Source organism: Gorilla gorilla, chromosome 8, assembly GCF_029281585.2.
Source record: "Gorilla gorilla gorilla isolate KB3781 chromosome 8, NHGRI_mGorGor1-v2.1_pri, whole genome shotgun sequence".
In the NCBI taxonomy this organism is placed as follows: domain Eukaryota; kingdom Metazoa; phylum Chordata; class Mammalia; order Primates; family Hominidae; genus Gorilla; species Gorilla gorilla.
In genome coordinates this window covers 29,190,153-29,212,816 of record NC_073232.2, presented here as the reverse complement: position 1 = coordinate 29,212,816, position 22,664 = coordinate 29,190,153, and the positions used below count along the sequence as shown (strand labels likewise).

The 22,664-nt window shown below is 36.5% G+C and overlaps 1 protein-coding gene across 1 annotated transcript in view; it reads right to left on the bottom strand.

Annotated features, from left to right (window-relative positions):
* The window catches only part of PLXDC2 (plexin domain containing 2), a 477,109-nt gene that overhangs the window by 60,222 nt on the left and 394,223 nt on the right, over positions 1–22,664 (bottom strand). The window contains exons 10-12 of the mRNA XM_031015325.3: positions 19,080–19,140; positions 13,282–13,432; positions 11,690–11,728 (exon numbers count right to left, since the gene is read on the bottom strand). Of these exons, the coding sequence (XP_030871185.2) occupies positions 11,690–11,728; positions 13,282–13,432; positions 19,080–19,140 (251 nt within the window). The remainder of the gene's footprint in view (positions 1–11,689; positions 11,729–13,281; positions 13,433–19,079; positions 19,141–22,664) is intronic.

The window sequence follows — 22,664 nt, the reverse complement described above, 5'->3', positions numbered from 1 at the left end:
ATATGGTCTCCTTTGGTGACCGTTTCATGTGAACTTGAAAAAAAAAAACCCTCCAGGGACACTGCTGAATTATGACAAAGTGGTTGTCAGTCTTGTTCAAATATATATCCTTCTTAATTTTTTTTTTTGTCTAACTTAAAAAAAATTATAATGGTTCCTAATGAAATGACACTGTTTTCCTTTTTTTTTTTTTTTGAGACAAGGTCTGACTCTGTAGCCCAGGCTGGTGTGACCATGGGCTCACCATGGTGTGAACTGGTGTGACCATGACTCACTGCAGCCTGGACCTCCTGGGCTCAGGAGATCCTCCCACCTCAGCCTCCCATGTAGCTGGGACTACAAGTGCATGCCACCATGCTCGACTAAATTTTTTGTATTTTTAGTAAAGATGGGGTTTCACCATGGTGCCCAGGCTGGTCTCAAACTCCTGGGACCAAACGATCTGCCCGCCTCGGCCCCGCAGATTGCTGGGATTACAAGCATGAGACACTATGCCTGGCACCTTTTTTTCCTTTTCATATTTTCCTCTGTTAATTCTCCTTGTCTTTAAATCTAATTTAAGCCTACTTAATTTGATATTTATATAGGCATTCCAGCTTTTCTGTGGTTATATCTGCAGTGCACATATTTTTCTATAATTTTACCTTGAAGTATTTTATATCTTTGTCTTTATTTTTCACACACATTTCTTATACACAGCATAGAGTTGGATCTGGCTTTCTTAAAAGTCAGTGTGATAGCCTATGCTTTTAATGAAAGTGTTTATTTTATTTACATTTGAAATAGTTACTAGTATGGTTGTATTTGGTCTGCCATTTAGCTATTCGTTTTCTTTGTGTTCATCTGTTATAGGGTCCTTTGTTCCTTCTTTCTTGTCTTTTTCAGGTTAAACAAATATTTCTTAGAATTCCATTTAAATTCCTCCAATGAATTTTGAGCTGTATGTTTTTGCATTTTTTTTCTTTAGTGGCTGGTGAGTATGTTAACTGTGTTAAAAATCACTTATGGCTGACACTTTATCCAACAAGTTGTTAATTTATTACTGTAACTGAAATAACATTCGGTCACAGTAGCTTACAAAACTGTTACAAATTAGTTTCAGATAATTAACTGCTGTCCTTAGTACCCAAGTTACATTAAAAATCTTGCACAAATAATAATTCGAGCTGTGAAGAATAAAACTAAAGCAAAAATTAGTCTTAACGGGAGGAGCAAACCATTGAAAACCTAGCTGTTTAGAAGAAGATTAACTAAATTTACCATCTAATGGATTAAACTACTCTCTTTAAAGCATTATGCCATTTTGAGACTAGCATATCTTTTCTCCCCATCAACCATCAACATCAATTCCTTTTTTTTTTTTTTTTTTTTTTTTTTGCTTAAAGTGGATCGGCATATTACGTGAGTAATATGCATGGCTAATTCAAGCACACGTGAACAAAATTCTCCTAAACACCATGAGCTCTGCCCTCTTCCCACTCACTCTCACCATATTACTTGTGTCTTACTATATTGAGAAAACAGCAATCTCAGATGAAACCCCCTCAATTTCTCCCTCCTGTCTCCCTTCCCTCATTCATGCTGATTGGCCCCACCCATGCTTGTGGATATATCACTTCACTCCCAGTCATCTTTTGACTCTTTTTCTTCTTATGGGGTCTTTCTCCTCAGCACCTGTGACAGGTAAACAACAGCATTGAGAATCTCTACTTCCCTTCTTCCCTTTTTCTTGAAAAAGCAGTCTGTCCTTGTGGACTCCAATTTCCTCGTTGTCCACAGAATCCTCAAATTCTGCCTGGAGATTGTACAATGGTGGATTGTTATGCAATCCAGTCAAGATCAACAAATGTCTTTATGCCACCAACTCTCATGGTCACTTTTCTGTGTGTGTTTTTTTTTAACTTGACTTGTCTGCAGCACTGACACTCTTCACTACTTCCTCCTTGAAATTTTCTTCTCTTTTGGTTTCTGTAATACCAAACTTTTTCTGTTTTCTTGCTGTCTCTATGACACTCTTGATTTTATTAACAGGACTTTAAATCCTGTATTCCCTCTCTAGTCTTTGGCCCTCCCTCCCTTCCTTCCTTCCTTCCTGCTTCCTTCTTTCCTTCCTTGTTTCCTCCCTCCCTTCCGCCCTTCCTTCCTTCTTTCCTCCTTCCTTCCTTCCTGCCTTCCTGCCTTCCTGCCTTTTTTCTTATTTTTAATTTTTTTTTGGAGACTCACTCTCACCTAGGCTGGAGTGCAGTGGTGCAATCATGGCTCACTGCAGCCTTAACCTCCCAGTCTCAAGCAATCCTCCCACCTCAGCCTCCCCAGTAGTTAGGACTACAGGTGTGTGCCACCATGTCTTGCTAATTTATGTATTTTTTTTGTAGAGACAGGGTTTCCCTGTGTTGCCCAGGCTGGTCTCAAGCTCCTGGGCTCAGGTGATCCACCCAGCTCAGCCTCCCAAAGTGCTGGGATTACAGGCGTGAGCCACCGTGCCTAGTCACTCTTTTCATCTTTATACTATCTTCCCATACCTAATTCATCTTCTTAACTTCAACTGTCATTTATATGCTGCTGATGCCTAAATTTGTATCTTATGGTTATATTTCTCAAGTTAATTTCAGGCTTATATAGAAAAATGCCTACTGACATTTTCATTTAGATATCAACATCAACATGCTCAAATTAAATTCACTGCTTACCCCCTTTCTCTTCCTGTATTTCCTATTCAATGGCACCATTGTCCACCCAGATAACTTACGCCCATGTCCTGGGAACCACCTTCGTCACTTTCCTATGACGTAAATCACACATCCAATCAAATATTAGCTCATGTAGCTTCTACTTCATTAGTAAATACTTCTCTTGTGCATTCTCTTTTTTTATTCCCATTGTCAACTACTCTTTTTTTAGCCTCTGATCATTGCTTCTGTGGATTACTAGTATAACCTCCTAACTAGATTTTCTGGCCTCTCAGTCTTACTCCCGTCCCTCCTGTTCCCTGTAATACTTCAAGGGTCAACTACTAAACATGTAAAATGTATCCTGACACTCCCTTATCAAAATGACACAAACGGTTCCCAAGATCTCTAGGTTAAAGTTCAAACCCCATTGCCTGGCATTAAAGACTATGAATGCTGACACTCCGCTTATTCTGATACTTTATGGCTGGTGAGGTTGAGAAATAAGCCTACCTTCTCAGCCTCACCAGCCTTAAAGCACTATGTATATATCTTTACCCCAGGAAAATCAAATCTGGCAGCTCTTTAGAGTTATCCAACCAGATCTTGATGTTTCATGCTTCTGAACCTCTTTCTATGTCAATCCCTTTCCTGAAATTCTTTTCTTCTCTCCCTTTCCTCAGAAATCCTGCCCATACTTCAAAACTTGGATCAAGTATCACCTATTCTTGTAATTTCATTTTTGTTTAGATACCTCTTCTCTGTTCTTCTATAGTTTTTCTTGACTCTATCTTTGCACTCTTCACACTAAACTTAAATATCAATTTACTTCTCTATGTCATCCCCTTAGGCCACTTGCTTCTTTAGGACGGGCATCAGACCGTGTAGATCTTTGCATCTTCATCACCTAACAATGGGCCTGGTACACAATAGTTGAAGAAATGTTTCCCGAGCAATCAAACCAAGTCAAATCAATTCAGCACCAAAGTTAATTGATGTTTCAGTGACATACATATTTTAGTGGTATACGGCCATCTACTATAATCACTAGACATTTCACGTTTAAAAAAGAATAATCACTTTACACATGTAGAACACACTGAGAAGAGGCATTGGAAATATTGGGTAACACAAAACCTGTTCCTGGGGCCCCTCATATATCTCAGATTCCAAAATCTAATGGTATATGGAAGTTTCTTTCCTCCAGTAGAAGGTTCCCTGGTCCGGGTTTCTGGTAGGAACAGGGCAGGTAGAAAATGAGACAGGAGGCGGACACTGAAAGGAAAGTAGGTATCCACCAAAGGGAGGTGGTCAATTATTTTGCTGATGGCAAATGGAAAGTGCATTTAGAGCTACTTTGTGGAAGCCATCTGTGTGCATTTCCTAAGAGGCACTCTGCTATATCATCTCGTTCTGTGTTCTATCAGCAGCATAAACTCTAACTACACATTCTATCTACAAATTAACCTACAGGGGAAAAAGTATATCCTGATGTGATTTTTCTTTTTCTTTTATTTTCCTATGCTGGACAACAATTTGTAAAACTATTAGGCTGAACAACGAAATTGCAACCTTTCTGGGTCAAAAGTGTTTTGTAAAAATCAGCAATTTCATATGGTTCAACAAAATACAGAAAATGTAACTAACTACCTTTACTAAAACAAATACATTTGTCAACAGCTTAAATCAGGGGTGTCCAATATTTTGGCCTCCCTGGGCCACACTGGAAAAAGAAGAATTGTGTTGGACCACACATAAAATACACTAACACCAACAATAGCTGCTGACGGTTGGACAAGCTTGGCTCAAATGGACTCATTTTCACTTACTATATTAACATGAGTTAGGAGGTATAATGGATATAATGCTTTTGGATTCCTTTCCCCGGCAGAGTAAGATGCAGTTTCTACATGTAGAAAGAAATAATTTCTTGTTGCCACCAATTAAAATACTGTTTCAGGAGAGCCAGGAAGTATAGGTGAGGACCAATGGACCAATAGGTAGTTTCAGAGTAAAATACGTTATTCTTCTTTTGGTTAAATATCCATTCAACTCTTGATACTCAAAGTGTAGTCTGTGGCTTGGTGGCAACTGCATTACCAAAGTGCTTGTAAAAAATGTAACGCAAAGGTTTGGGCTTCACCCCAGAACTACCATATCAGCGTATGCATTTTAACAAGAATCTCCACCCACAGTGATTCTAAGGGTTCTTAATATTTATGCATTGAATCAGACCATTTATTATCAACTTAACATTGGAATAATCTGGGAATTAAAAAAAAATTGGTGCTCTGGTTCCAGCCCTAGAGGCTAATATTTAATTGTTACGGAGAATAGTTTGAGTGTAGAAATTTTGTAAGTTGGAATAATAAAATAACAATTACATCTCAGACTGGAACCAGGGGATTTAAATGTACAGAAAAAGTGAAGAACCACAACTCTAGATAAAAGTTTGGGAGAGAAATCCTAAATTCCAGGGAAATCTCAAATTAACATTGTAAAGTAGAAGAACTTTTCAGTATGATGACACATATATACTTAGAATAGGGTTAGTGCTGTCATGAAAAGTAGTCAAACAAACCAAACATAAAACTAAATGTCAAGATGTTTTACAGTTTTAAAAACAGAAAGTGATAGATATTCAATAGCCTGTCAAAATGAAATAACAGTTTCCCTTTGCTCATAGGACTATGATCTACACAAAAGAAGTGTACAAAAAAAATCAACGAAAAGTAGAAAAAAAGGAAAAGATACGTTGCTTTGATGATTTATGTACGAAAGTCAAAAAATAATTTGACTGAATGACAAATGACTAGACACTTGATCTATCACTACAGACTTGGTAATAAAAATATAACCTTAGAAGTATTCCAGGAAAAAGGCAGAATAATGTTCTAAAATTTTATCTTGGGATGAAAAGTCTTATGATATCTTCAGAAATAGAAAGCTAAACGCAACAGAAATAGAATTTAGACCAGCCATTCCATAGGACTTCATTCAAAGTATATCTGTTTTAATTCTTAGAAATCAATCACTTTCCAGATTTGTACCTCTGTATTAACTTAAACATGATCTTCAAACTGCTTAACATATCAACTTTGGTATCTCCTTGATGGGGATACCATCCTCTGACTTAAAAATGCAGCCTTTCAGAGTTCAGGTTCATAAAGTTCGCAGCAATAAGAAGAAATGATAAAAATGCTGTCACCTGGAGTGCTGATACTTTAAATATTATCAACAATTAAGAACTTATATTTAAATATTTTTTAAGCAAACCTTAACTCGATCAAAGAGAAGAAACTTTAAATGAACCAAGAGATAATGCAGTTTTTGGTATTTTGATAAATCTCAGTTAACCAATTTTGAATAATGAAATCAAATCAGAATTTCAGAGCTTGAAATAATTTTAACATCTGCAGTGTAGCAGAGTGGCACAATTCAATTTGCTAGACTGAGTTGAATCTGGTTGAAGACTTTAGTTTTCAATAAAAAATCCTGCAATTGATTCAACTTGCAAATGTCTTCTCAGCCCTGGGTATAACTTTATCCAGTTTGCATTTTGAAGACATTTACATTTCTAATCAGGAAGTGAATGCCACTTGGAAGCAACCTAATCAAATGTCAAAGAAGACATTTAATAGTTGTACCTGCTAAAATATATAGCTAGGTCATTTTTTAAAAAATGTAACTCTTCTAGTCAGCTACTTCTAGGATTTGAAAATCCAAAAGAAATGTTATAAATGCATATAAATGCATTTCCAAAAGAAAATGTTATAAATGCATATAACCATTACTCAAAGAAATACAGACATTTGAAAAATACAGCCGGGTGCAGTGGCTCACACCTGTAATCCCAGCACTTTGGGAGGCCGAGATGGGTGGATCACCCAAGGTCAAGAGTTTGAGATCAGCCTGGCCAACATGGCGAAACCCCATTTCTACTAAAAATACAAAAATTAGCCGGGCATGGTGGCATGTGCCTGTAATCCCAGCTACTTGGGAGGCTGAGACAGGTGAATCGCTTGAACCCAAAGGTGGAGGTTGCAGTGAGCCAAGATTGCACCACTGCACTCCAGCCTGGGGGACAAAGCGAGACCCTATCTCAAAAAAAAAAAAATACATTCTAGGATTTTAGGTACCCCTTACAGGTGAATTAAATCCACATTTCTAGAGAAACCAAGAAGGCTTAAAGAATCTTAAATCAGATTTTGAACATAAACTAGAGCATAGCGCTGTAACTTAAAGATCACATGACAAGGATTCTGACAACACTGAAACACACAAGAGAATTAATGCATTGTGATTTTCACAGAAAGGATTAAATGGAAATGAATACACAATTACATGAGAAAGGGAAATTTCACTTTCAAATACTTTAAGTATAATCAGTTGTTATAGAAAAGGTGAACTATAGTAGGTATAAGTAAAATAGCTTATTGTGGCATTTCCCATGGGAAGGTTGATTGTAAGAGATCTAGGCTGGGCAGGATGGCTTACACCTGTAATCCCAGCACTTTGGGAGGCCAAGGCAGGTGGATCACCTGAGGTCAGGAGTTCGAGACCAGCCTGGCCAACATGGTGGAAACCCTGTCTCTACTAAAAATACAAAATTAGCCGGGTGTAGTGGCACACACCTGTAGTCCCAGCTACTCGGGAGGCTGAGGCAGGAGAATCGCTTGAACCCAGGAGGCAGAGGCTGCAGTGAGCCAAGTTCGCATCACTGCACTCCAGCCGGGGGGACAGTGCGAGACTCCATCTCCAAAAAAAAAAAAAAAAAAAAAAAAAAAAAAAAAAAAATTCAATTCTGTGAAAGAGAAGGACTACCATGATGTTGTTAAAGACTTGGAATTTGCATCAAGTCTAAATAGATTCACATCCCAGCTCTGCCATGTGCTAGCTACATAACTTAACATTTTTGTACCTCTGTTTCCTTGTCTATAAAGAATAAATAATAATAGACCAAGTCAGGGATGTTGTGTGAAGTAAAAGAGTTAATTTAGGTGTAGCATTTAGAATGGTGTCTGGGACACAGCAACCATTCAATTCAATAAACATTCTTCCTCTCTCCTCTTCTTCTGCCACTTTTTCTTCCTTTCTCTTTCCTGTCCCTTCTCCTCTTCTTCCGCCTCTTCTGTTTTTCACATAAACAAGAGACAGATAAACTATCTGATTATACCTACGTATTACTCTAAACTTAATATTACACATGTAACTAGAAATATTTCAGTTGGAGATAAAATGATGTCTTTACATAAGATCTTCTTTTTAATTTTTTTATTTAATTTTTTTTTTAAGGACAGGGTCTTGCTATGTTGCCCAGTTTGGCCTTGAGCTCCTGGGCTCATACAATCCTCCTGCCTCAGCCTCCTGAGTAGCTGGGACTACAGGCCCATGCCACCACACCTGGCTCTGCAATGGATCATCTGCGTTTTTAGAACCAGCCATTTCAATGGTCAATCAAAGCTCTATCTTACTAAAGAGACCTGAATTTATTAGGTATCTTTCTCTTTTGTTTCAATTTTTTCATGTTCCTTTTTCCAAATTGTTTAGAGAGCTTAGAATTTCCACTTAACCCTGAAGACTAATAAAACTTCTCCTATCAAACAACTATCCTGAAACTTTAAGAGGCTCTAACTGGACCTAATATAAATGTATCAGGAAACTCACTGCACAATTGAAGATTCATCAAGAGTGACTTAGCAGATTGTAACTCAGTCTGGGTCCTCTCAATGAGAAACCCTGTTGTGTGACTTATGTATCCAGCTGCTCAGAAGTATTTAATGCTTTCATATCAAAGAAGAAAGAAAAATCTCCTGGAAACTGAATGTATAATCATGTCAGCAGTGGATCCCATTAAGAAAATCAACTATTTTAACCCATGGAAATGACCCAGAAACACTCAGAGAGAAAGTAATGCAATAACTAAGAAAGACAACGTAGGGAAAGGCAGTCATTTGTTTCTAGCTACTTAATGACTACTTTGAAAAATGTCACCCTTTTTCCAGAAAAGTACAGGCCCCTAAATAAAAATGCTTTTAAGAACAGCCAATTAGTCACCAAAAAGTAACTATGTGAGATGACAGACCTGTCAATCTGCTTTATTATTGTAACAATGGTATTTTCTATATGTAGTCCCATAAATTCATGTTGTAAACCTCAAATATACATAATAAAACTTATTTTAAAAAACAGCGGTCCAATTAAATAAATTAAATCAAGAAATCAAATGTGCTAAAATTCTTTGCAACAATACAGAGAAATTTACAAAAATGTATTAGCTTGCATGTTTTTAAAAATCAACCTCAGTAAATGTTAGAAAATATTAAATTAGGCACACTTATTCATTATTACCTCAATCTTGCAGAAACGTTTATTAAATTGGAGTGAAAGGACAATTCTGAAATGTTTTCAATATGCTTAATTAAATAATGAAGTTAGATTTAAATTGGTAATCCTTCCTGCATCTCCACATTCCATAAAATAAAAAACAATAGCACACTAACTTAGTCAGGTTGCTATAAAAAGCAATGTGTGATTTCCCTTAAGTACCCTTTTGAAGAACCGTTTATCTTAATACTAGTCAGGCTGGTCTGTTCTAACTGCGCTTGAATGTTTTCAGGAAAAGTGCTTTGTTAACAACCATAGATATAAAAAGAGTCTGAAGTCTAATTGCAATCTTTTGGAATTCTCATGAATGCCTGCTGCATATCAATTATGTAAATATCATCTGAGAATCCAACAGTTGACTCTCTAGTATACCAAAAATCCTATGCTTAAATCGTAGGATTTACTTAACAATTTCTTAGCATCATAAGGCACTGCTTTAAGAAAATCTTCAGAGTTTTATGATTCTTTGATGGCTCAAACAAAACTAAGTATTTTCATTGGGATAAATGGTAATGTTCTAGAAAACTCTTTATCAAAGTATATTCCATAAAACATTAAGTGCATGACATACTACTCATAAAAAAAGTGTTGGCCGTGCGTGGTGGCTCACGCTTGTAATCCCAGCACTTTGGGAGGTCGAGACGGGTGGATCACCTGAGGTCAGGAGTTCAAGACCAGCCTGGCCAACACGATGAAACCCCGTCTCTATTAAAAATACAAAAATTAGCCAGGCGTAGTGGTGGGCGCCTGTAATCCCAGCTACTCAGGAAGTTGAGACAGGAGAATCGCTTGAACCCAGGAGACAGAGGTTGCAGTGAGCTGAGATTGTGCCACTACACTCCAGCCTGGGCAACAACGAGTGAAACTCGGTCTCAAAAAAAAAAAAAAAAAAAAAAAGTGTTAAGAGCAAGCAGTGGAGACATGCCAGTATGAATTCTTTATAAACGTCTTGAAGATTACTCAGGATGCATGTTCTCTCAAAGCAGAGATTTGTCTAAGCCTTGTTCACTTCTGTAGCCCCAAGCCAGCAACAATACTTGGCAATTAGCAAGCATTGAGCAGAAATCAATGAATGAATGAATTATCGGTTTTCCAGCAGGGAAATTTCTTTAACTTTTTTTTCCAGAATCTCTCACACTTATTCGATCACAAGAATCCTTTGTTTGTTTTTTCCTATTAGCAGGATAGAATATTTTAGATAAACAAAATAAAGAAAGAAGGAAAGGAAGGGAAGGAAGGAAAGAAAGGAAGGAGAGAGAAAGCATAGAAAAAAATCTAACATATATACATATAATGACCACCCATATTAAGATTTAAAGGTAACAAGTAAAAGAGAAGTCTCTTGGGGACTCTTCCCCCATTCCATTAACTTTATACCCCGTCTCTTCCCTCATAATGAGGTAACCCCAACATAGGGCTTATGTCCACATGCTACTAACATCCTCCTCTGGGAAATTCTTAATTGAAGGATTGCTAAAGTCCCTTTATGCCCTAAGATTTTAATATATTTCTAGCTAGTATATATTTTGCAGATGATCATTTCTAAAACTATTCACTTACTGCAGTAATACAATGATGAATAAGAAATGAATGAAATAAAGCACTACAAAATGAAGCAAGACAATGGGAAATTGATATAATAATGGTATTTATGAACAGGCTAACTGTTCTCTCTTTCAGATGGATTGATATAAACTCTAAAGACATATATAGATATAAACAATGTCTTAAAAAAGCATGGAACTACTAGCTACTTAACCTAAACTGAGGGGTTTTGAAACTATTCTCTACCATTATAGAGAAAAACATGCTTAACATGTATATATTGGATTTTGACTTACTCAAGAAATCATCTAGGGCTTTAAAGGCAAAACTATGCCTAGATCAAAGTCACAATGTGCTCACATTTACATAAAGATGCTGCCAAGAAGAGGACACCCTTTCCCTGAACTGAATAAACAATTACTAATGAAAATCTCTTTTATTAAGACCCAGCATACATGAGCCAACATAGTTTAAAAGGAAAAAGATCTATTTCTAAAAACATAGCCAATATCGTTCACAATATTGTTTCAGTAAAACTTTTTTCCCTCAAATTTTCCAGTACCATTATAGATATTTCTAAATTGTCTTGGAAAACCTTTAAGTATGTTACCAACAAGATATTCTTTCAGATATCTAAGTTTTGTTCTTTGCTTCATAGAGCTGATAAAAAGACCTAGGACAATATATTTTCATACTTGCTGTATTTCTAATTTTATGCATAGAAGGTGCTGACCAAGGAGACAATTTAGTGAAACACAATTGAACCCAATACCTGTAGCTGTGTAGATAACTACACACCACTATAATACAACAAAGACTAGACCAACAAAGAACAGCAAGATGTGTGGTTGAATTTTCCACTTTATCATTGGGAATTGGTGTCACAGTTTTATACACAAACACAAGGGTGAGGATTTCATTTCACTTTCAAGCCAACCCACTGACTCCTTCCCATGTTAAATCCCAACGGAGAATAAAACACAACCTCACCTTTTATCTAGAAGCCCGTATGGCCTTTCTCATATTAAAATAAATGAAATGAATTCATATTTAAAAGATGTTTATGAAAGAAAAGTGTCAATTCCTACCTCCATTATCTTTTAGATGTAGTGCTATCTTGGTATCATCTGGAAGAGAAATTCAAAGTTACTACAACAGAAAAGGATTAATTTCAAAGGAGCATAAATCTTATGACTAGTAATTGTCTACTAACTGCCTTCGTCGGCACATGACTAGATTTTGATAATTTATTGTGGTAATTTCTAGTGCAATGAGAGCAAGTCCTAGCTTTACATGATGTAGTTCTAAAATTTCCTACAGAGATTGTAATGTCAAGATTTTGGTAACATCTTGAATGATCCTTAAGTTCTACAAGAAAAGTAAGCAGTAATAATTAAAAGTTAAAATACAGTTATTTTTAATTCTCTAAAATCACTTATTGTAATTAGAACCTTATTGTAAATAGTTATCAATAAAAAGTTACAAAAAGTGATTTTGTAAAAAGTTACAAAATCACTTATTGTAAATAGTTATGACCTTATTTATTCATTTTTAAAAATCAAGATCAAGGAAAATCCAAATTAATTGTAATAGTTAAGATTTGTCAATATTTACAAATTTAACTCCAAAAGTTAAATGTTTACCCATTGCTAGAAAAGATGACCAAAATTCTATATAAAGAGATCTTATCCTGACTGAACAAAATGTAGGATATGCTTTTTTATTTTACTGGTTATATTTCACTCTAAAGGATAGGGTTTAAATTATAGGAATATTTTCGTGGACTTTAATATAATAATCCAAAATAATATGGATTAAAAGATAATGTTGCTTTTAAAAGCAGTAAAATGCACTTAGCAGCTGCTTTCCACCCCACTTTATTCCAGTTCACCTTATAATATCAAATTAAATTCCAATTAAAAGTTCCATATTTAATTTAATTTTTTATTCAAGCCAAAGAAAGTGAGGCTTATAACAATAAACAAGTAAGACCCATTTATCCCCCTCAAACCTGATTCGTGGCCAGTCTTATGTTTCTGCCCTCTCCCTCCTGATGGTATCATTCAGAATAGAAAATTATCGTATGTTGGGTAATACACTTTCTTCCTCCTGAGCTGTGCCCAAGCATTAACACTCTCTAGTATTTCTGCCTTCCTTAGAAGAGGAAATAGTTGTTTTCAAGGACAATTTCTATGACACATACAGTGTTTCTGTATAGGTTATAGACCAATATATTTTATTGACTGCATTCTGGAAAACATTAGAATTATATATTAATAGAATTATTGTTCAGAATCCAGAATCAATAGACATTTTATATGCATTTTGCCTTTCTAACCTGTGATTGTGAAGTTGGATTTGTTTAGTACAAAATTTAGCCACATAGGAAGAAATCTGTATTTCTTTTCTAGGAAGGAGAGGACAAGAAGCCAGAATCAATGGTAAAAGCTATGTCTTAAAAAAAGGCACAGTGCATTAAAAGAATCCCAGCATTTACTTTTAGTTCATAATAATTTTGTCTTTTTCCCCTTTGGAAATCCCTTAGAAATCCAGTTTGCCAAAGAATAACTTTAGAGAGACCTAGAGAGTAGGAGCTATTCCAGTACATGTCAACACAGTGATTCTTCCTTCCTTCAGGGAAAAAAAAAAAAAAAAAAAAAGCAAACTATCTCTTGGGTACCTTCTGTAGGGAGGCTGGTGGGAAACTGAGAAGTCACTGCTCTTCTGGTGGTAGTTAGGACCCTGAACTGGGTGGTTGTCGCTCCTACGGTTGTGGTGGTTCGAGAAGAAGTTTCCACTGGTTCTGTATTCTCACACATCTTCTCTTTTGACTAGTAAGAGAAAAGAAATGGAAAAAAAATGGAGTGATCACAAATCTGTTTTTAGAACTTACATCAAAGAAGCTGGGCTGTAAAGCACAAAAGCCTCTCATATCAAGACAAGGAATAAATTACTTTTGTACAAGACTATATTAATGATTTTGCTAATTTATGAAGTTTATAAAATAGGAAAGAGAAAAAGATGGATGGAACAAGGCATTTCCATTTTTAGATATTTAGGTTTCATCATTTACTGCTGTTAAGCTTTCATATTACTGTTTACCTTGCCCTAAATTTTACATTGGTATATTTATAAAAGACACACTGTCAAAAGTGAAAATTTATACTAGAAGAAAAACAGGTGCATAAAGATGAGGTTTAAAACATACTCAGGTTTGTGGAGAAAAAGTGCATTCCTTTCGTATCAAACTGACAATGCTAAATCCGAAATATTTGCTAACTTCCCCATACTACTTCATTGTTTCAAAAATCATCTGTCACAAGTTGAATGAATGTCTAAAATTTTGTTTTCCTTTATGAAATATTCAAAGCCACATAAGCAAAGGATTGAACAGAACTCATGTAATCACTCAGCCTATCTTCCTCCTAGCAGAGCTATATTGAAAACATCAGGAAATGAGACATACTGAATTTTTTATTTTTAATTTGTGAAAACAAATCCAACAACCTTCACTGGTAACAATCTCCAACATCCAAACTTTTATAGCTTAGAAGTTGGTGTTTCTATTCACCTTTTGTGCCTCAATGGACTCCCTCTCTTGGATGGGCCTTGAGTAGAAAATAACTATTCTGGACATGAGTGGTTCTCATCCCACATTTTAAAATTATTGTTAGATAAATATCATTCTTAAACTTCTCTCATCATTAGTGGAGCACTAGGTGCCTTTCCCCTTGTTAATGCAGACTTCCTGAGACAGCCTCCTTTTCATTAATAGGATATGAAACAGGTTTACTCTCCACTTCAAGTCTAAACATACTAGGGTCTCATTTAATTCCCCAAATTCCAGTTCCTGCGCCTCTGAGCCCCATTAATCTAATTATTTCCTTTCAGATACCACTTTAGTTGTCATCCCCACACCCTGGACTATATCTGCAGTGGAAAATGTTTTAGATCTGAAATCATAAGCTCAGTTATCCTTTTTCCATCTATCCCTGTACCTGTGAACTCCAATTCTTCTTATTCTTTGACTACTTACAAAGCCTAGGAAAATGATTTTGTTTTTTAGTTTCTTTTTCCCCCATTACTTCAACCACTCATTTCAGTAGCTTCAAGCATCTTGCCCTATTTTTTTTTTTTAGTTTTTTTTCTACAACACCTTTAAAGAAAAGATCTGCCTTTTCCCTGCCTGCTCCAAAGCCAGGCACAGCTGGAGAATAATCACACAGACCCGCCATGGGGGCTCCACAAACATCTCCTGCATCCTTAGCAGGGCCGTGCATACCACTTGGCAGCATTGCTGTGTCTTGCTAATCACCTCTCCCATTATGCTCAGTATGAATTTCAAGCTCTCTCCACTTTACCTAAAACTGCAATCCCATCATGATTCTCCCAGTTTTACTCCTTGGGTTCACCTTCCATTTCCTTGATAAAGAGGCATGATCAGCAAGATTTCTTTAAATTTCTTAGTGAATCAGCATACTTACTTGACTCTGGGCTGACCTATTCTTTCCTTCTGTGATAATGGATGGGGACCTTTCCTTATAGCCATTCTTTCAACCTATTTCAACCTATGTCCTAGCTCAACTCAGCCCACCTTCACAGGTATTGTGAATTTGCTTATGTGATCATAGTCCTTTCTCTACAATATTTGCCACCTCTGATTCTCTGCTGGCTTCTTATCAACAACACTTAAAGGTACACAAGCATGCCTAATCTTATTTTGCAAACCCAGTCCTCCCTCTTCTCCCCAATGCATCCTGACATTATACTGCTTTCCCTCCATTCATACACAGTCATATTTCCAGAGAGATCAGTCTGCTTTGGTCTTCTCCGACTCCCAGCTTTCCCTTTTCTGACAATCTTGCTCTTACCTAATCCAAATGAGTTGAAATTTCTCGTACCAATGTTTCTAAATATCTCCTTAGCTAAATATCCAACATCTTCCATGGTGTCCTACTGACACCTCATCAGCCTATGGTGCAGATGTCCACTCCCCTGTCTTGGTTTCTGTGACACACCCTCTCCTCCATGTTCTGACACCTCCCTCACAACTCCATCTCGATTTCCTTTTATTTATGTCAACTCCTTAAGTGCTGGGGTGGTTCTTATGGATCATTCTTGCTCTGGCACTTCATTCTATGCATTATCTTTTGCAATCTCTTCTACACCCATGACTGCAATGAACATCTTTATGTTGATTATTCATAAATCTATATTTCCAGTCCACATTCCTCTTCTGGATTTCAGGCCCAAAAAGTCATCTATTGACCAGGTGTCTGCATGTGAATGTCACACACATCTCAAACTCAAGGAGTATGGAATGGAACTTGCCATATATTATTCTCTCTTTGTGTTTCTATTGTCAATGAACAGGACCTAGTATTCCGTAAACAGGATCTAATGTTCAGTAAACACCCTACGTTTAAGGTAAAATCCTAGGCTCAGATTGCTTTTGGCAGTAACGGCAGACTAAGGAACTAAATAGCCCTCCTATTACAAAACAAATAGATTCTGAATAAAACTTGAATTTTAAAGCCTTAGGATTTGCAGGAGGTAAAGAATATCCCAGTGGTGCCTTTCCATTGTTTATTCCCCTCCCCACTCAAAAAGTAAAACAAAGCGAAAGCTATGTGCTATAAAGACAGTAGGAGCTGTATACATTAAGGGAAGTTAAAAAAGCAGAATTTGCCCTGAGGAAAAAAATCCAAAATCAATATCGCTCTAAAGAGAACAAGCCTTGCAGCAGCAGTAGACAGGGGAGAAAAATCTGAACTTCTCCTCCTCACATTAGGGCAGAGACTTATGGTAGCCTGAAAATCCTGAGGATCCCATCATCAAATCCTCTTTGGTGGAAAACATCACCTATTTAGGTCTTAGAATAGGATCAGACAAATATACACTAAAAAAGAAAAAAAAAATAGCTGTCTGAGAAAGACTCAGCAAAAACAATGACCACACGATTTAGATCACCAAAACTTTAGATAATGGGATCATCCAATATGGAATATATAAAAATCATACACGGAATATTTAAAATCATAAAAGATAAAATTGAGAAATGAACGGTTCACATGAAACTATAAAATACTTGGCAGATGTAATAAGTGTCAAATTTAATTTTAGATACGAAAAATATGTTTGTTGGAATTTCTACTTCAGTGAGTAGATTACATAGAATATTAAATGAGATGAAGGGAGAATTAATAAACTGGTAAATACATCTGAAGAAATTGCTCCAAATACAGCACAGAGTAATAAGGAAAGAGATTACATATAATAGAGGTTTAAAAATATGAGGAAAAGATGAAAACGTCAAGCTTTCAAAGAAGTCAGAAGGTGAAAATAGAGTGAAGTATAGCTGAACAGTACATTTATCAAGCTTGACACCCAACCAACAAGAAAACACACATTTTTCTTGAACACACATAGACCCTTTGTACAAAATGCCCATGTACTTGTTCATGAAAAATTTCCAATCAACTTTAAAGATCATAACATGTTCTCTGATGATGACTCAATTAGTCTAGAAGTCAATAGTAAAAAAGGTAAATTTTAAAAGCCTCTGTAATTAGGAAATGTGAAATAATTCATAATTTAATGTATTTCCAATAAAATGTTAGTAAGATGTATTGATTGATGGATTACAGATCTCGACAAGGTGAGTTTAATATTTATATGAAGGACAAAAGCCCTAAAATACCCAAACACTTGTGAAGAAGAAAAAGTAAGGAGATTTGTCCTGTATATAGTAAGATTTCTTATAAAACAATAGTAATTAATACAGTGGGACACTGATCTAAGTGCTGACAGAGCTTTAGAAGAGGAGAGCCCAGAAAATATACATAAAACAGGTGACTTTGCCAGATATTGCCAAAAGAAAGGATTAGTCAACAAATGGTGCTTGAAATTTGGCTATCCATCAAGAAAAAAAACCCCACGAAACTGAATCTCTATCTTATATAATACATAAAAACCAATTCCAAATGGAATAGGTTTTGACGTGTAAGACAAAGCTTTAAAACATTCAGAAAAAAATACACAAAAATAACACCTAGATGAAATTTGGTAGGAAAATTCTTCTAAAGCAAGATGCACAGGCATATAAGACTCATCATAAAAATAAAAGATTCATACATTTGACAGATTAAATTGATAATTAATGTTAGGGAAATAAAATCATAGAGAAAATGAAAAGATAAACCAAATTTGGGAGAAAAAATATACATCTGAATTACATTCTCAATCTTTATACATATGGAGATATTCATTTTCAACATTTTATATTGAGGTAACTGATTATATGAAAGAAATGATTGTCTCAAAACACAACTATGGCTTTGTCAATAGATACTCTTTGGAACTACGTTATTAGATAAGTGAGGTGAGATGGATGAGCACACACTGCTGTCATTCCCTAAATGAAATGACAAAAGGTTGGTTATAGCCACGCTGGCAACACTGCATTTAAAGTTCAAGAATGTTTTTAAAAATATATTGCTCAAGATCTTTATGAAACATGCCCTCCAAAAATGAATTTTAAAAAAGTCTCTAAGTAACCATTGAACAAATAGTTTTTAAAACAGCATTTCGGCATGGCTTGCTTTGCTAAATAAAAAACTTTTATAATTGTTAGCAGTTTTAATTCAAAATTGATACCCCAAAACTTAATGAAGGGAGAAGAAGTAAATGCTTTTCTTCATAAACTTTGTAGGATATCTTTATATGATCTTGAAATGATAGTATAAATGCGATTCACTGCAAAGCTTTTAAACGGGTTAAAATTGTTTCTTGTATCCAATTGCTTACATGACTTCACTGCATCCTTGTCTCTATCATGTTTCCCTCAGAGTTAACATTATACCATCTCTCTATGCCAACTAATGTTATACAATTTCTCATTTATTACAGCACATCAATTTGCTGCAGTCTTCCAGCCTCCACAATACCACTGGTCTTGCTGTTTGAATTACAAAGAGGAACAATGGTTTCGTACATCCTAGAAAAATAGCAAGCATTTAAGAGAACTCCTCTTTGCTCATACAGATTCCAATCCTGGCCCTACTATTCCCTAGCCATTTACCTGACTCTCCAAGAACCCACACTTCACCCCTCCCCACAAGCTCCCCTCACTCCTCCCCTTTCTCTCCTTGGTAATATGGGGGTAGTGACAGTGCAGGCACTGTTCTTCATAGAATGAATATGATAATGAAATGAGATAATACGTATAAATAGTTAAGCCCAATGTCTGCATCTATTAGGGGTTGTAGCAAGTTGCTACAATGTAATGAAAATGTTATCTAATTTAACAAAAATAGCTGTTATTGAACCCCTAATATTTGCAGACATTGGGCTTATAGAAGGATTCCTCCCCTTTCATTAAGTTTTAGGGCATAAATTTTGAATAAAAATTATTAACAGTTAAAACACATATATATGACAGCTTGGTCCCAGGATTCTGTCACAATAAAGCATGTGTACCTCTTCAGGGCATCCACTGTCCACCCAGTCCTGCCGATGACGATCAAATCCACTGGAACATCTTCAAAGAAGACCACATTGCAGTTCAGAAAAGGAAGGATAGGGTGCAGGGTGATGGACAGAAATTAAAAGTAAAAGATTAGTAGGTAGTTCATTCTCACATTTTCAGTTTAGCATAATATTAACTCTTCTATAGAACTAGCAACTGGAGAAGCAGGGAAATATTCAGAGGGTTGCTAAATAATCACTCTTTCCTTAGGATGTCACTGTTAGGATCGCACATGGCAACCAAATCACTGTTAAAGCAAACTGCACTGTACAGAATACCTAGATCCCTGCACAAAGATAACACCAATTGCTATTCTATGAAGTGGATTTTCTTTTACCTTGTATTTTTTTTCTCATCATTAAAACAAATAAATACACACTTTTTTTGCAAATATTGTATTTCATGATTTCAGGTTCATTCATTCATTCATTTTACTCATTCATTCAAGACCCACCATTCACACAAACTCTTTCCCTTTTGTGCAGTAAAATGTTAACTTGGCAGTTGTGGGGTTTTCAGACCCTGCATGTTCCAAAAAAAAAAGACTGGCCCTTGACTTGCTCTTGAGAAGTAACCTCTAAACTCCTGGACTATCCTGCCTATTAAGAGTGTCTACCTCGGGTCTTGAGCCATGCAGATAGTTTATCCTGACAATTTGATTTATTGTGAATATGTGACTTCATTTACTTGGGACCCTGGGCCATGCTGTAACAGTTTGACCCTGGGGAGAACTGATGACTGGAAGATAAGATTAGTCACAAGGGCATTCTATCCTGATGAATGAACCCTTAATAAAAACCCTGGAGACCAAGCTTGGGTGAGCTTCCTTGATTAGCAGTACTTGTTGTGTATTATTGCACATTGTTATTGGGGAAATTAAGTATCATCTGTGCAATTCCACTGGGAGAAGACAACTGGCAACTTGTACTGGTCTCTCCTGGATTCCACTCTACATGCATTTCACCTTTGCTGATTTTAACTCATCTCTTTTTCCTGTGGCAACCTTGAGTATAACAGCTTTTCTGAGTTCTGCGAGTCTTTCTAGTGAATCATGGAACCCGAGTATCTTCTTGGGGACACCCAGTTGCACTAGAAATAGGTCATGTCTAAAAGATCTAATTTAGCAAGCATTGTGTTAATTAGACTTTGTTCACTCATACTGTCTTCCTTGACTGGAATAATTTTCTGTCTTCCCTATGTACTCTTACACAGCCCAATAATTTTCTAAGACCCAGAAATTACTATCCAGAGCACATTCTGATAAAGCATTGCTACCATAGTCGCTCCTTTTAGGAGGTTTCAGTTATCCATGGTTAACTATGGTCTGAAAACAGGTGAGTACAGTACAATAAGATATTTTAAGAAAGAGAGGAAAAGATCACATTAATATACCTTTTATTATACTATATTCTTATAATTGTTGTATTTCATTACTAGTTGTTAATTTCCATGGTGTCTAATTTGTAACTTAAACTTTATCATAGGTATGTATATACAGGAGAAAACATAGTATATATAGGGTTTGGTATTATCCTTGATTTCAGGCATCCACTAAAGGTCTTGGAGAAGGGGGGCTACTGTACTGCTGTGAATACATCTTACTTTAATTTTTGTCTCTTTTATGTAAAATCTCATGTACTTATGTGTTGCGGGAAGTCAGGGACCCCAAACAGAGGGACCGGCTGAAGCCATGGCAGAAGAATGTGAATTGTGAAGATTTCATGGACATTTATTAGTTCCCCAAATTGATACTTTTATAATTTCTTACACCTGTCTTTACTGCGATCTCTGGACATAAATTGTGAAGATTTCATGGACACTTATCACCTCCCCAATCAATACCCTTGTGATTTCCTATGTCTGTCTTTAATCTCTTAATCCTGTCATCTTCCTAAGCTGAGAAGGATGTATGTCACCTCAGGACCCCGTGATGACTGCATTAACTGCACAAATTGTAGAGCATGTGTGTTTGAACAATATGACATCTGGGCACCTTGAAAAAAGAACAGGATAACAGCAATGTTCAGGGAACAAGAGAGATAACCTTAAACTCTGACTGCTGGTGAGCCGGGCGGAAGAGAGCCATATTTCTCTTCTTTCAAAAGCAAATATCTTTCAAAAGCAAAAAGAAATATCACTGAATTCTTTTTTTTTTATTATTATTATACTTTAAGTTTTAGGGTACATGTGCACAATGTGCAGGTTTGTTACATGTGCCATGTTGGTGTGCTGCACCCATTAACTCATCATTTAACATTAGGTATATCTCCTAATGCTATCCCTCCCCCCTTCCCCCACCCCACAACAGGCCCCGGTGTGTGATGTTCCCCTTCCTGTGTCCACAGGTTCTCATTGTTTTCCTCAGCAAGGAACATCCCTGAAAGAGAATGTGTCCCTGAGGGTAGGCCTCTGAAATGGCCGCTTCAGGGGCGGCCGTCTTCTAAGGTTGCAGCTGCAGGGATGAAATAAGCTCCAGTCTCCCGTAGCACTCCCAGGCTTATTAGGATGAGGAAATTCCCACCTAATAAATTTTGGTGAGACCAGTTGTCTGTTCTCAAACCCTGTTTCCTGATAAGATGTTTTCAATGACAATGCGTGCCTGAAACTTCATTAGCAATTTTAATTTTGCCCCCGTCCTGTGGTCCTGTGATCTCACCCTGCCTCCATTTGCCTTGTGATATTCTATTACCTTGTGAAGCACGTGATCTCTGTGGCCCACACCCTATTCGTACACTCCCTCCCCTTTTGAAAATCACTAATAAAAACGTACTGGTTTTATGGCTTGGGGGGCATCACGGAACCTGCCGACATGTGATGTCTCCCCTGGACACCCAGCTTTAAAATTTCTCCTTTTGTACTCTGTCCCTTTATTTCTCAGACCGGCCAACACTTAGGGAAAATATAAAAGAACCTATGTGAAATATCGGGGGTGAATTTCACCCGATATCTGGCTGAATTTCCCCCGATACTTATGTCTTAATTACCAAACTTAGTTGAGAACGTTTGAAAGCTAGGGTCTTATATTGATCATATTATCCATTATATCTGATACATAATATCTTTTTCATATGAGAAATTCAAACTACTTTTGCCAGTCCATTGAAATTAAAGATATACATTGCCCCTGAATGTTAACATATAAACATATACGATACACTTTGGCTGTGTCGTGTCCCCGCACAAATCTCATCTTGAATTTTAGCTCCCATAATTTCCCTGTGTTGTGGGAGGGACCCAGTGGGAGATAATCGAATCATAGGGGCAGTTTCCCCCATACTGTTCTCATGGTAGTGAATAAGTCTCACAAGATCTGATGGTTTTATATGGGGTTTCCCCTTTTGCCTGGCTCTCATTCTCTCTTGTCTGCACCATGTAAGATGTGTCTTTTGCCTTCCACCATGATTGTCAGGCCTCCCTAGCCATGGGAAATTGTGAGTCCATTAAATGTCTTTTTCTTTATAAATTACCCAGTCTAAGATATGTCTTTATCAGAAGTGTGAAAAATGGACTAATACAATATATCTATATATAATATA